The following is a 16230-nucleotide window of genomic DNA, read 5'->3' as shown; positions in this document are numbered from 1 at the left end:
TAGTTATAATACAGATTGAAACTAAGAAGGCTTTAGTTAAGAACCTTACAAATTACGGTCTCTTTCATAAATCCTTAATCAGCTTTATTAAAAACGACTTCCTTACCGTCTTTGTTACCATGGCCACCATTTAATTGGAAAATACACAGCAACCATTGTAAACACGTTAATATCTGTTAAGCTGTATCTCTTAGAAATTAATTCAATTAACACAATTTGATAAAAATAATCGAATAAGCAATTTAGTGTAATGAATTTGTATTGATATAATGTGTCAAACTAATCTTTGAAATTGTATTTGTGTGATAATAAAAAGTGCTTTGTGGGTCTCTTTTTAACCGAATTATAAATACTCGAAGGAGATGGTTGTCAATTGGATATGTATGTGTCATGAATAAACATATTCATATAAATTAAAAACTTGCAATTAACTTTAAGGCTGTATGGATAGATCCGTCCAATATTTGATGCATCAGAGCGTCGTTTTTAGCATCTTCCTCTATATACATACATTTATTAACAATAAACTGACACATCTCGATTTTTATGTCAAAGGCATGGTTTCCTCAGGATGTTTTGACAAGCTAATAGGATTCCTCAGGACGCTAAAGCCTATAGACCAACAATGCGCGTAAAAGGACACAAATAAAAAGTGCGCGCGTATGTAAATTAATTATTACTCAGGTAAAAGCCACAATAGATGATCTTGTACCAGTACATGATCACTCCATGTCTAGACTATAGGTTGATGATAATAACGTTTCCGCGTTTTTAATATTTTTAATAGAACAAGGGGCAAAGGGGCCGGAGGCTCATCTGATATTAAATGATACCGCCGCGCCGCCCATGGACACTCGATGCCAGTGGGCTCGCGAGTGTGTTGCCGGCCTTTTAAGAATTGGTACGCTCTTTTCTTGAAGGACCCTAAGTTGAATTGGTTCGGAAATACTTTAGTGGGCAGCTTGTTCCGCATCGTGGTGGTGCGTTTAGTTATTTAATAAATACCGATCGTGTTGCGTGTCTTTTTTGTATTTTTGTCTGTGGTTGGAGTAGAGATTAAGCGGCATACACAATTGTTTTTTCATTGCCCGTTCTACTTTTGTATGTTTATACCAAATAAATATGTATTACCGATTATAACTAAGGACATCTTTTTACTAAAATGTCATATTGCGCCATTCCATACAAAACAAGGGTCGGTCAATAGGGAACTAGAAAGCTATTAACTCAGTGAGAACTGTCAATGACCTAAATAAAAGCATCTCAACGTTCAGAGAATTGGCAAAAGGGAAATAACATTTCTATTAGAATTTAGTTATTAGTTTTAACGAGAGTTATGTCACCCAAACTTAGTTAAGTTATACAATATATTTTAGTTAATATTTAAAATCGTAAACAAAATGTAAACAATGATTACACTTGAAGCCAATATGAGCTCTTTAGATTTACCACAATCATAAATTGTAATTTAACATGCTCGTTTCCGATATTATCATTTAGTTTTTGTTTTAGTTAAACCAGCGATGCAACCCCACTACCCCTATTGTTAACTTAGTTATAATCTCATGTTTTTGAACACTTAAGGCAAGTTGTTGCGCAACTTCAAAGTGTTTCATATAACTTATATCTGAATATAATCATATAAGAGCCGCCACCGAACTTAACTCGAGTAATGTCAAAATTACTTATACAGTAGCTGTATTGAACACATATTGCAGTGTCAAAGATAAATCATACGTTAATATTAATTTAATATTAAATATTATTGAATTAATATTTATAGTAACTTGGTGCAGGCACGTTTTTGTATAAGATAGAATTCTACTTACGAAATATTTTTTAATTGAGAAGTTAATCATTACTGAGAAATATTCTAGTAGCCGGGGCTGTCAAGATCAGATCTCGACATTTATGCAATAAAGCCTACTAAAAAATAATATTATAATTCGCTAATTAATGAAAAAATATTTTATAAACACTTTCTATGGAAACAGTAGAAACCCCAGAATTCATTTGTTTTAATAAAATATAATGCGATATGTATCAAAAACAAATAAATATACATTTTAAGCTTAAGCGTGTTGTCCCCAGGCAACTGTAAGTGCGTGCTTCTATTTCACCATGCCTCCTGCCGTTAGAGGACAAATCTTTTTATATATTTTATTATTATATATATTTAATAACTTATGATGTCATGTGGAACATGGTGTAATGATTTCAGTACCAAAAATTCCGTAAAACAAAAAACTTGGCGATTAAATAGAGTGGCGGAGAGTTTATTGCCAGTTCTTCTCTTCCGTTCTACGCCCTTGATTAGAGGACTGGCAGTAAAAATCTAATCTAAAAATATAAACATTTAAGGTATATTTATTTTTTTGACGTTCATAAGTGTACATTGTATCGCATATATGAAAAAATGAATTTGATATTTGAATTTAGAATACGCGAACGAAATCTGCGAGCCCCTTTTGACAAAGAGCACATAAACTTTTTTATTTTCAGCATTTGGCATATTCATTTGGTAAGTACATCAAAAACCAAATTACTTACTTTTAAATATGCTTCAAATGTTCTATAAAAGTATGATTATATGTCGCCTCCATAAATTAGATTGTAAGAGAGATTACTGGATATTGCTATTCTCGTAAAATGAAAACTCGTTTTATGACATTTTTAATCTGCGCTTTCAGGACCCTTATAAGTCTTCGTGTAAGGGACATTATCAGAGCATTTTCTTTCAGAAAAGACATTGACACCTTAATACCGTTATAAAGTAGAAATTCTTTATAATCTTAGTCGACTATGAATAAAAGAAAAGTGTAGCTTGACTAGGTGAATCACTTTATTGATAAAGTAGATTATCGTTTTAGTGTCATGTAAAAAGTAAAAACATATGTTTTATTCATCGGGTTTTTTTATCAATTAAAGAGTAAAGTTCGGTGGCGTTTGTTGGACGGATATTCAATTGAGTGAAACTCTTTGTGTGAATTGACTTCTAGCATTTGAATCAAGGGCTTATAACATAAAGTTAGGGGTTGCGGCCCTGGACTAATAAAATCTGTAACTTATTTAAGCGATGACGACCTGTAGTTCTTTCTCGGAATGAAGAATGATATGTTACAATGAGTTAATAAAAAACTAATGGGCTCATTTATTAATAGAAAAACTGACATTGTACAATTTTTTTTATGTGTAAGATGATTGTTAACATTTAGCTAGTATTTAGTACCAAATAGGTATACTACACAAACATTATTCGGAAAATAAAAGTTCCGAAAAACAAACTTCGGGTTTCATAACGAATAGCGCTATCTGACAGACACCGCAATTCAAAGACACGACTCATTATCAAATATTAAAATTATGATCAGGTATTAGCTGACTTACTGCTTACTTAGCTGAATTAGCGAAAACATAATAGGACAAATATATAGTTGCAAGTTTTTATATCTAACTTTATTATTTATTTATTAGTGTTGGTACAGTTAGAGATGGAAGAAAATGAAAAAGAAACTGTCTAATTTTAATAATAATATTTTATTTTCTCCCAAACAAAGTTTGCAACAAACAATAAGATTACAGTTGAGAAGGTATTGGGTGACTGGATTCCACGCTAGAAGAGAGACTAGGAACCTGTGATATGACATTATGTATGTACGTTTTGTTACCACTAAGTTTGACATTGCTGTGGAACGGAAGCCTGGTTATCCATATCACAGGTTCCTAGTCTCTCTTCTAGTGTGGAATATATGGGTAGACAAACAAATTTAACGTTTTAAATAAGGAAAGAAAAATAAAAGTCAACTAGTGAGAAGTTAGTAGAAATAAAATGGTGTGTGTGATAGTGGGAGAGGGTGTCTACATGTGTGTGAGTGAGTGACAGGAGGATCTATGTGGGTATGTATCAGGCACACGCCTCAGACGTAAATATAAAACACTATTAAGTGTTGCTACGACCGACATCTATGAAGATTTCTTAATTAATAATATTTATTTTATTTCTCACAAAAACATATACAATAATTGTCATTTTTCTTGGGAGCACTGCTCAGGCCACTGTCATCAGGCCTCCACCACTTCGGATCGACAGAATGATTATATGTAAAGAATAGACAATTATATTAATTATAAGTAAATTAATTATTAATTTAAATTAACATAAAAATTATTAATTTAAATTAATTAAATATAATAAAAGGAAATTAATTAAATCAAAGAAATGAAAACTGTGATTTTTCAATAAATACCCTATGAATACAGTCTATATTGTGGATATTCGTATATTTCTACACAACATTGACCTTTTTCGCCTACGTCGGGCTGTTACGTACACAAAACGCCATCCCAGTTTAAATCCCAACTTTGTGTACTGCATTGTACTTTGTGGAATTTCTAACGACCGCATTTAGTAGATAGATAATTCAACAATGCTCGACCGCTGAACCAAATATAAGCGGAGTAGTGGTAATTGAGGGAAGAGGCGCTTCAGCACTGATCATTACAATTACCAATTGGCACAACGAGGCAGTTTAAATACATTGGTCACGTACCATCCGACTTAAATGGGAATAAGGGAAGGGAAGGAACAACTTTGTCCGTGATGTCTTAGTTTTTCTTGCAATCGTGGGTTATTAAAATATCTTGAACAAGTTTTTGTCACATGTAGCCTAAGTATGAGCTATTCACACTTGACAAGCATTGTTTGAGATTGCAAAAGCGGTGCGCCGTTTCTGATGCGTAGCAAATCTAATAATAAATATATATATTATTAGTTGTCCTAGTGGCTCTAGCGTGCGAACGTCACCATCATCAGTGAGGTAGTAAGGTTCGATTCTCGGCTGTGCACCTAAAGACTTTCTATGTGCGCAACAAACGCTCGAACGATAAAGGAAAATATCGTGAGGAACCGGCTTGCGTGGACCCAAAACAACGGCATGGCTGATCGCCTACTTGTCTATTAAATTGACAAAATTGTTCATGAAAGACTCTGAAATGTGAGGACAAAAAATGTTGTAGTGTTGGTTGTTTATGTAATACAGACTGTAATAACAGGCTTAGTATCAAGGGACTTGCAAGGGAATTTGCGGTCTTAAAAAATTTTACTTATGTGATTTAAAACATTATATATAAATATAGACTCTTAACTGCTACCCAAGATTATAATAAACTCAAAAGAGGCAAGTAAGTGTATAAACCAGATTAAGGTGGCATAATGCACACAGAAATAAAAAGATCATTGACATATTGTGCTTAAGTGTAACTAATATAAAATATTTATTATTATGACTAAAAAAATCATTTCATTACGAGAATTATAGCAAAGTTATCGTAATAAGAATGGTTTTGTTTAATCAAAAACACTACAGTACTAAGAAAATATTTATACCAACAGACATTATGAAACCACTCAAAGTACGTACTGAAGGACAACGTTGCGAGAGTACACTCAACATTTCCCCTGCAAAGTTGTTACACATATGATAATTGTCTTCATTATAATTTAGCCCATATGCTGGCTACATAGAGGTCAATTTGCCTTGCATAATTTACCCTGTGTATCATAACCAGGCTGTTAGAAGCACCCCTAATGCACGCTAATGGAATCAATTTTCCGTGTTTCGTAAACGAGGACGGCACTCTGTATATGCTATAATTTGTTTTATTGGAAACAGTTTAGCGTTACATACGATGTTTTAAATCGATACGACTATATACGAGATGAAAAGATGTTCGTAAGAGCAGTGTTGGTCTAGTGGCTTTACCGTGCGACTTTCATGCATGTGGTTCGAACCCCGGCACATCACCTTTGAACTTTTTGTCTATATGCATATAAAGATCGCTTGAAACGTGAAGAAACCGGCATTCCATAGACCCAAAAATCAAAAGTGTGTCAGGCATGGAAGATAGATTACCTACATGCATATTAGAAAAAAAAGTATCACGAAACATGAACAGAAATCTGATGATCAGACCTTAAAGGTTGTAGCACTTGTCATCGAAGAAAGCACCACACATTGTCACCGACATTGTTGTGGTGCTTTCTTGGCGTGACATCCATTGACGTCGTAGATTTAAATACACAAAAAATTCTTCGCAATACTAGTGATTTGTGGACGGGGAGTTGGCGTTTCATTTCCTCGGTTTCCTGGTAGGCCTAAAACGGACAACTTTTAACCGCCAATCTTGTTAAAAACACAATCTATTTGGCACGTTTTCAACCAAATTTGTTCACATTTAACTCGCATTTTTTTCTAGTTAGAATGTTTATTCTCGCACAGCAATTGCGCTTTCGAGCCAGTGTTTAATTGAGTCTGGCAGTTCAAATTTGCATTACTAAAATGGCTATTTTTGTAGTATTTAATAGTATTGTGGAGCCCGCGCCACATACTGTTCCGGGACAATAAGTCTGGACAAATATAAGTTGCTTTTCTTATAAAAGGTATGTTTTTATCATTATATATTTTTTGACATTCTAGGCTGTGGCAGACTTGATATTGTTATAATTTTTGGACAGACGGTCTTCATTATTTCAAATATATTTTTTTTATAGGATAGGGCAGCAAACCTATTAGAAATCCAAATTGGGCAGTCATCGCAGCCCATGGACACCCTTTTTTTCATGAGTCCAGCTACCTACCATCGCAAGTAGATACGATTAAATTCCTATAATATAACGGCTATAAGGCTATAACTTCAATATAGCCTTCTTTTAATTCCAAGGGAAATGGCTCAATAGATGCTAGAAGCCAAGAACCATAAAGAGTAGCTTATTACACGTTTCTCTTAAATTGTCTCCACATCTTACGTGTTAAAACAAAGTATCCATGAATAAAAATGTCAAAGAAATGTTTGAAATATGAAAGTGATGTCGTATAAATACAAGCAGTTATATTTTAACCTTCTTACAGACCCTTTCCAATAAGCCGATATTGGTAAGCTGATTATAGAGACGCTTCTATTAACTCCCAATAGTTTCTGTATACCTCGACTCCTTGTGACATCAGCTCTACACATATTGAGAGAATTATTTTCGAAATTTTATACAAAACTACGCGAACAGTATCGCTTTTTTTATAGAACTGGAGGCAAACGGACAGGATGCTAACCTGACTTTATATGCTACCGCCGCCCATGGACACAATTCTAGAGGGCTCGGGAGTGCGTTGCCAGCCTTTCAAGATCTTATAATTTCCATATGAATTCAAAGTATTACTTAAATCAAACTCTAACCAAACCAAACGTGTGACTCATAGTATGCGTCGAACGAGTTATCTTGCTTTATCTAAATACGTCAGAACTAGGGCAAAAAAAATTTTACCTACGAAGGCGCACAGTTGTATAATAAACTGCCCAAAAATATATAAAATATTACTTCTTTCAATTAATTCAAATCGAAGCTAAGTGAATATGTTAGACAAAATTACTTTTAAATTCATTTCTTATAATTACTTTTAATTCATATTTCTTTGATCACTATTACTTTTAAGTTTATTGCATGTACGGCTATCTTTCTCTTTTGATTATTTTAAAAACGATGTAATGTAATGTTAATCTAAAGTATTATTCTTATGTAAGTGACATTTATGTCTTTTTTATACAACAATACCATTTATTTAACTAAAATTAATTATTACCTGGCCGGTAATCGAATCTACGACTTAACAAAGGCGTTCCAAAATCAGTGGTTGTTAAATAATTAGCATACTATGTAAATAAAGCACGCATATCTGTAAAAGTGTCAAGAAATGAATGCTACAGAAATGTGACAAGAATAATAAATGAGTGTTCTCTTTGCATATAAATGTCCCTAATTTATTCTAGCCTTTACATTAACTAAAAGTTAGCTATTTAATGATCTCCTTTGTTATTTACTTGGTTTATTTAATACATTCACGTTGTATTAAGTCGCTTTGGGGAGTTAGACAAAAACATTTGCGGCAGATATGACATTATTCAAATATATAATAATAAGGCGATTACAAACAAGGTTTTTTCGCAATTTGTGTCCATTAAAAACAGATTTGTATATCATGCCAATTTTCTTAATGTTTACATGTAATTGATATGTCGTTGGCATTTTTAAGAATCCGATATTTAAGAATCATTGATTGCTCCCACCTTCTAACTAAACTTTAATTTCGTGGATATCCTAGATCTGTCAGGTATCTTATCATCCAATGTGTCTTTACATTCAGAAGATCGCGTTTTGGCCAAAACTCACCGATATCCATAACATAAAGAAATTTTACATAAGTACTTTCAGAGTACATGATTTGAAAAGAGTACGGTTTGTGCAAAGAATATTACAAAACTCAGTAAATGAGTTGGTCACTTTAGTTTAAATTGTAATTTGGCACTGTAGCACTACTACGAAATAGCTAAATAAAATGGCATTCCAACTTGATTTCCCCTTTGGAATTTGTTTGTCTACTTTGATACATTATTTTATTACATACATAAATTTCGCTTCCTTCTCATTCAGGGAGTGAAGATCGATCTTGAGTAATGCTTGGCAGTAGACTGTGCCTGTTATTAAAATATCAAGTCCTCTTAGTACTTCGGAAGGCCCGTAGCGATCTTGAGACTTGATTGTATCTGAACCGGGAATCTTACAGGGTCCTTGTATGTATGTATCTATATGCCCTTGGTTGATGTATTAGTAATAAAAAATTAGTCTAAACAGAGAACATCAATGACATTTTTCTGTAATATTATGTTTACGCTGTGGTGAAAATCGACGGATCAAACAAAACATTGTAAAACTTATTTCGCGTTATTTTAAAATGTATTAACTTTTTCCATTATGTTACGATGAATGAACTATTGAGGGTTGACAAAAAAATGGTTTATGTATTTCATTATTGTCTATACAAATGTATAGTAAGAAATTAATTACACATACGATATGATACGATGTAAGGTGATAACTTTATGTCGAAGAGTAAATTTACTTTACAAGTATAACAGCCATCTATTTACTTAAAACATAATTAAAATCATTTTCCATTTAGGTGATATTAATTTTGGGTATAATATTTACTTCGTATCGTAAATTATATTAAAACAACATTTCGCATAGAATACATTTATTGTTCCTGTTACTATGCAGCTGTCTTGTTCTCCTGCAGTTTCCCGAGGCTTACTTAGAACCTATTATATTATTTAAAAACAAACTCTGCCTAACAAGCCTCCATCGTTCAAATGTATGCCGATTTCATTACGATGGAATTTCTTATGGACTAGAATATAAAGAAATAGCGCACTCGTTCACTAGTGCTTTTTTTTAGGTAGTCTATGTACTTATAAACGTAAAAATTAATAAATTTTCATTAACCACTTCCAGAATCAAGGAAGTAAAGTGTGCGAATAGAAATGGCAAGAAACTGTATAGTATACAAGCTATTCGTAAGAAACTGCAACAAAAGTAAAAAGATTCCAAAATACTCTGGATGAATTTGTATAGAGAATTCGATATACATACTGTAAACTCTGGTCTGCGCAAGAAAATAACTTAATCAAAAGGAAATCATATTAGCGTTATGAAGCGTGTACATCAAAGACGATTGTGAACCTCACACCGCGAGGGTGGGACCCTTTAATGAATTCCTCTTGAGTAACACCCCCCTCCTGTTTGTCATCGAGATATTATATTACACCGATTTACGAGCTGTAAGCGTGTCTATATAGCATATACTACGGAACGTTATTAAGTTTTTTTATAAATACTAAATCTTTGGCAAATCCAGTATCCAACTGTCAAAATCACTAACTCACGATTATAATTTAAAATGTATAATATATGTTGGAACACCGAAATGATTGTGAAATAGGCCATAATTTGGCCATATTGTGAAACAAATACAGTTTCAAAGCATCTATCAAATAATATTATAAAAAGTACTAAATAATATTATAATACTATAGTAGTTTATATATGCTTTATGCTTTTGCCACGTACCATCACTATGTGGAATCAGCTTCCAAATGAAGTATTTCCGAGCCAAATCAACTTAAGGTCCTTCAAGAAAAGACCGTTTCAATTAGCTTAACGTGTCGATGGGCGGTGGTATTTCACATCAGGACAGGAGCCCGTTTGCCTCCTTTTCCATAAAAAGGAAATCTACAATCACTAAACCCAGTTAAATATAAATTATAAAATACATTTCTCACGCTGATAACGCCAACTTATTCATTTAAGTCTACGAATTCACGTTTATCTATGAATACCTTGAAGACAAAAGATTTTCATCCTAATCCATCGCAGAGTCTATTAAATAAATTCGCTACTGTACTGTACACTTAATATTAAGAGAATTTTCGAGAAAATAAAAGTAACGAGGTTCGTGCCAAGTCTTATCACATCCCCTCACTCGCGCCTTGTGATGTTATTTGCAAGATTATTTCGTGTAACATGAATATAATTTTATTTTTAGTTTTGGCACATGAATATTGTCATTGATGTAAATAATGTAATAAATTCGTTTATATATCCGTTTTCAGTAAGTTTTATTAAAATTACAAGTCTTATACTGGAAGGTATAATATACCAATATACGTAGTAATCTTTAAAGTTTTTGAGCGTAAAAAACATAAGTTTAAATATGTATTTGTAAAAGATCATCTCGCTTTTAGATAGTTTAACTAGGACATATAAATCTTAAGTTTAGAAGAAAACAACGAGCTAAATCAATCGTATGTTTCAATTAGCAAAAATATTTTTTTTTAAATTGTTTACAATTTTTTATTAGTATATATTAACGCACCTTGTCTCGCTTCGACAGAGCTAATCAATAATCTATAGTTTTTTAGTAAACCACACCACTTACCAGAGGCTGTTTCGAGAAGTCCTTTAGGGTCGGAGGCTTCGTCGGCAACCACCGTTGCTATAGCAACGAGTATCACCAACATCTGGCCCGCCATTCTGTTAACAATTATTTCAATATTATTTTAAATATCCAGTGTCTAAACAATTGTGTACCAAAATAGTCTTCAGAAAGCTATGTTAATACTTATCAAGTTATTAATTTTAATATATCTACATCAACAATCAGTTATCAACAGTATATACAGAGTGGCGCAGAGTTTTGTCAATTCTTCTCGTCCGTCCGTCCGTACACCTTTAAAAACTGGCGCTAAATGTAAAATTGGAAGCAGTAAATATATATTTCTTTATTTCCGTTCATAAGTGTACATTGTGTTACCTAAATGAATAAATGATTTTGACTTTGAATTTTGATTTTTACAATAATATCTATCAAAGTACAAAGTTTGTGTTGGCGGATGACAAGTAGTACAACTGCTGCTTTCCTTAAAGGTGTCTTAAGGTGCATAGTTGCTTGAAGTCATGACCTGACTTAGGATCCAGACGTTTAACTACTGAAGGAATTAGCCTATAGATAGGAATATCGCTATTACTAATATATAGCATATTGGCCAGATACATAGCTGCATGGATGTGAGTGGCTGGGAGTGTTATTGAACGCTGGTATATTTATAGTTATAACGTAGATTGTATTTGTATAATATGAAAGTACTGAGGCGGGTGCTCCAATAAATTTGCGAACACAAATATAGGTGGGCGTACAGTCTGCACTATTAACGGACAAAGAGAATGTGGATTATGGAAACTTTTAAGCCGCTTATTGAAATGTTATAGAGAATAAATTTTCCGAAAGTATATTAATATTTCAGCATACAACCGAATTATTAATAAATATTGCTATTACCAAAAGTGCATTTTTGAAGTGAAGCGTTGGTGGCATTGAGTTATGAAGTTTTCATTTGACCCAACTAATTCAACAAAAAGAATGGGTTTAAATAGTATTTATCGAATGTGATTATTATTTGTCGTTCTTTAAAAATGGATTTCTAAAAAAATACTATGCATTCCCTTGATTTGTTTTATTAAAAAATACAATTAAAATTTATCTTTGTACCTGTTTTGCACTGTCTTAAAAAAGGAAACATAGATATAACAAAATAATAATAAATGTATATTACATTTAACAATACGAATTCAGTTTAGTATAGGTAAACTCTTCACTGAATTTAAAAGATACCTCCTTCAGTTGCGTGTTGTTGTACCAAATTAATCATTTCGTAGCAAAATCATAGAGTACGTAGCTGGGACAATACTTAATTATTTTGCGGTTTAGATATGTAAAGTGAATCAAATTTAAGTGTTCTAGCATAATATATGTATAAATATCTGGTACGTATGAAACAAAATGCCCATAATATCCTTTCCGAATTGTCTTAAATTTTCGGTCATCTTAGGTTTGTTAATAGCGTTTCATATGAAATCTATCATTTATTGTTACCATTTCAAGTTATTTAAGTACATACAGTTACTACAAGAGAACAAAGGAACATTGTGTTTTAAAATAGGATATTCAGTAAATCTAGGTCCAGAGTTTCTTGTGTATTATTAAAACCAATCTCAGGCACAATGTAGGAAAGAATGGGGGCCAATTATTCCTTGCATCCCCGTGCAACTTGCAATGAATTTAACATTGCAACCGTGACACTGTTGCTAGATTTATACAACAGTTTCCGTTGAAATTGCATTGTTCTGACTACACAGACTGGGATTCCTTCTTGTAGAAAATTACCTCAAATGCACTACATTTAATTTCACATAAAATAAATCTTTGGATTCCTAGTATTACTGTTATTAATGGCATGAAACACTTTTATGGACGTCATTCGTACATTCGTAGAACAGTCATATATGTATGTATGTTATACTTCAGCACGTCGGGATTTTTCTGGTAGTAATTAACGGCAAAATATTCAAGAGATGTTAAATATCTGAAGTAAAATAACAGAAATAAATGTGATTCGCTACAAAATATATTATTAACATTTATAGAACAATTATCTTCGTATTTGTTAAGATGACACAAAAACTTAAAAGAAGGGCAAAGTTATGAACACACGCCTACAATATAAGGGCCTAACACATGCTTAGTTTTGCTTAAATACATCGATGGAATTGTTAAAAAAACCTATAAATGTTTTAATACATTTAATAAAGTGATTGAAGTTTTCCTTTTCAAAGAACATAAAGAACCATGACTGGTTATATAAGATGGATAACAACAAATCTAAATGGAATCTTTCAAAGCAAGATTTTATCATCCGCCCTAGAAAAATACATTGTTACGCCCACAACTGTAGTCAAAGGCACAAGAAACTTATTCATAGCCATCTATAGAGGAATAGTGATTATTCAAGCGCCCATAAGGTAAAATGGGTCACTCGAAACCTCTTGTATAATGTCTAAAGTTTGGGGCGAAAACGAAGTGCGTTCAATGTTCGGGTATATAATTTCACACCTTACTAAAGACATACTTTATTTATATAGTGTTTTTAATTTTTTAAAATAGCCTTGATTACGAACAAAGATTATTCTTTAGAAATCTTTGGAGTATTACAGAATTCTATATAGCTTTTGTTCATCAAGGATAACATAGGGATCTAATGCTGAAATAATTCAAATGGTGAACAAACCGTCTTCTATGAGATGTTATCCCTTACAAGAGCTAGAAGCTAATGCAAATTGCGCACATAGAAACATAGATTAATTTGTGCACTGCCGTGATTTGAAAACACGACCTCAGCTTGAAAAATGAACCCTATTTGGTTCATGCTCACTTGGTCGATCTTACGAATTTTGAAAAATATTGGTTATATTATAGAAAAAACTTAAAACTAAAAATAAATCAGTGGCACCACAACCTTTTTAGGTCTGGGCCTCAGATTTCTATATCTGTTTCATGATCATTTGTAAATTTAAATACACAAGTGACGTGTGTCAGCCAAATGTGCCTGACACACGTCCAATTTTTTGGTCTAAAGCAAGCCGGTTCCCTCACGATGTTTTCCTCCACCGTTCTAGCGATAAGTATATGCGCACATAGTCAGAAAGTTAAGATGCCCAGCCGGGGATTGAACCTACGACCTCAGGGGTTGAGTGCACACTGAAGCAGCTAAGCCAATATTGCTCACTTACTTTATAACGGTATATTAAAAACGTGAAGTCTAGCCCAATTTGCGTCCAGTCAAAAATTTTATGTCATTTTAACAAAGACATTTTATGTCAAAAATGCAAATGACATCTAAAGATTGCATAGTTCCCAGTTTACCTTCTTAATAATGTTAAACTTCGAAAAATTGTAACTTTAGTCTTTATCTGTTTTTTCTTATAAGTTTTTATACGGCTTTTAAAAAAAATGTGTTTGGTTATAAGTTTGTTACATTCCAGGAAATAATGTACACTGGACATGTAGCACTTTTAATTGTTGTTGAGAATTGAATAAAGACTTTTTGAAATTGAATTGAAATTTGCGTCCAGTGTGAAGTCAGAATTTGATAAATGTAGCAAAACATTGGCTACGTTCACTAACTTCTTACCAAGAAGCGTGAAATTAGTTTTCGACAAACTGAAGTAGTTATTATACAAGTTAACTGCGGGCTACAGTTACAGGCATTTCTTTTGTGTAAAAAGATTTTAATAAGCTGTTAGAGCGTTTAATGTACCTTGTGTTGAGTATTATTGTGGGTTCTGTATAATATTTATACTTGATTCTTTTGAGAGGAGTTATGTAACTTAACTAAATTTAGGTTAAATATATACTATTATGCTATTCAAGTTAAAGTATTACTAAAATCGTTTTTTTTAATAAAATTTACATATTAAATACACTACTATATACTAAGATGGGTAGGTAGGTTTCGTATAAAAAGATCTACACAACTATATTATATATGTATTTTGACATTCATGAGTGTACTTGTTTACCTATATGAATAAAGATATTTTTGTTTGTTTGTTTGTTGTTTTGAATGAGAGAAAAATAGGAAAATAAATAAAAACCAGAATTATTCATTTATTATACTTGTTATGTATGGAGTCGCAGTGAAGGAAAACATATCACGAAACGGATAGGTACCTAGAATCTTGTGATTGTATCTCAACGATTTGTTGTCTAGTGTATGTTAACATCCTTTAGAAAATACAAAATGTAATGTATGTTATTGAGTCAAATAAAGAAATTTTTATTATTATCTTTATTTTTTGTTGTTGTAATTACTACATCTTACTATTGCAAACAGCATATAAATTATTAGTCATTACCGTACTGCGAAACAGAAATATAAAATATGAAATTTTAGATAATAAATGTAAAAGATGAAAATATTTAGCAAGGATCATTTGTCTTTCCATAACGAGTAGAAACGTGAATAGGGTCAACAGCCTCATTATCTAAAGGGCCACGTGAATTGTTTCAGAATGACGACTGAATATAGGTTTAAAAGGTGCTATATCACTATGCAATCAGTTACATAATAGTTTTTGTAGAAAAACTGTAGTCTGCAGTTTATTTAACATATATGACGTAAAATAATCTTAAGATTCTCGGGTATCAGATTTCTCCACCCACTTTATGAAAAAAACATCAGATTAGTATCATACATTACTGCAAGAATACGAATACCACCAGGGTTTATGACTTGTTTGACTACTGCGCAAATACTGCTCTAATTTTTCTGATTTAAATTTATAGTTATCATCAAGAATTGTTATAATATTTAATAATAAAGGTAACGTTATTATTAAATGTTTTTAATTAAACATATCATCTGGTTGAATTATAATTAAATTAGTTTCTTATAAACTTAATTATTGTCATATTATAGATTATATTGAAGAGCAGTATTGGCTTCAGCGTGCGTCTCTCATCCCTGAGGTTATATATTCGATCCCGGTGCATCTTAACTTTCTATGTGCGTATATACTATTCGCTAGTAAGGTGCATAGGAAAACTTCGTGATACCGGCTTGCCTAAGATACGAAAAGGCGAAGACGTGTGTCAGGCACAGGTGGCTGACTTGCCCATTACCAACCATTTTCTTTAGCGTATACCGTGCTAAATGCGTACCCTAGGCCAGCACAGTTCATCAACAGGAATATTTTATTATTATATTATTACATAGTTGAAGGGATGGAAAATAGTTGAGAAAGGAAATGTTTTCTGAAAAGTTGTCGCCGTTACAACGGATGAAAAGCCTCAAAATTACGATCCCTAAGAAAGGTCGCACGTTGTTTTATCGATAAGCTTTATCTTTCGGGGACAAAATTGGGTCATTTCAGCTTATAGGCTATTTATTTCGTTCAATATTGCGTAAAATATGCGAGCATGTATTAAAAGCGTCGTTATGGCTAAT

The 16230-nt window shown here is 32.5% G+C and overlaps 1 protein-coding gene across 1 annotated transcript in view; it reads right to left on the bottom strand.

Moving 5' to 3' along the window:
- LOC110992515 (thrombospondin type-1 domain-containing protein 7A-like) overlaps positions 1–16230 on the bottom strand; it is a 74936-nt gene that overhangs the window by 35970 nt on the left and 22736 nt on the right. The window contains exon 2 of the mRNA XM_022258367.2: positions 10827–10921. Within this exon, the coding sequence (XP_022114059.2) occupies positions 10827–10920 (94 nt within the window). The 5' untranslated portion in view covers position 10921. The remainder of the gene's footprint in view (positions 1–10826; positions 10922–16230) is intronic.

The sequence above is a fragment of the Pieris rapae genome, chromosome 17 (assembly GCF_905147795.1).
Source record: "Pieris rapae chromosome 17, ilPieRapa1.1, whole genome shotgun sequence".
In the NCBI taxonomy this organism is placed as follows: domain Eukaryota; kingdom Metazoa; phylum Arthropoda; class Insecta; order Lepidoptera; family Pieridae; genus Pieris; species Pieris rapae.
The sequence above is the reverse complement of the archived record's forward strand: the minus strand, read 5'-3'. Positions and strand labels throughout refer to the sequence as shown.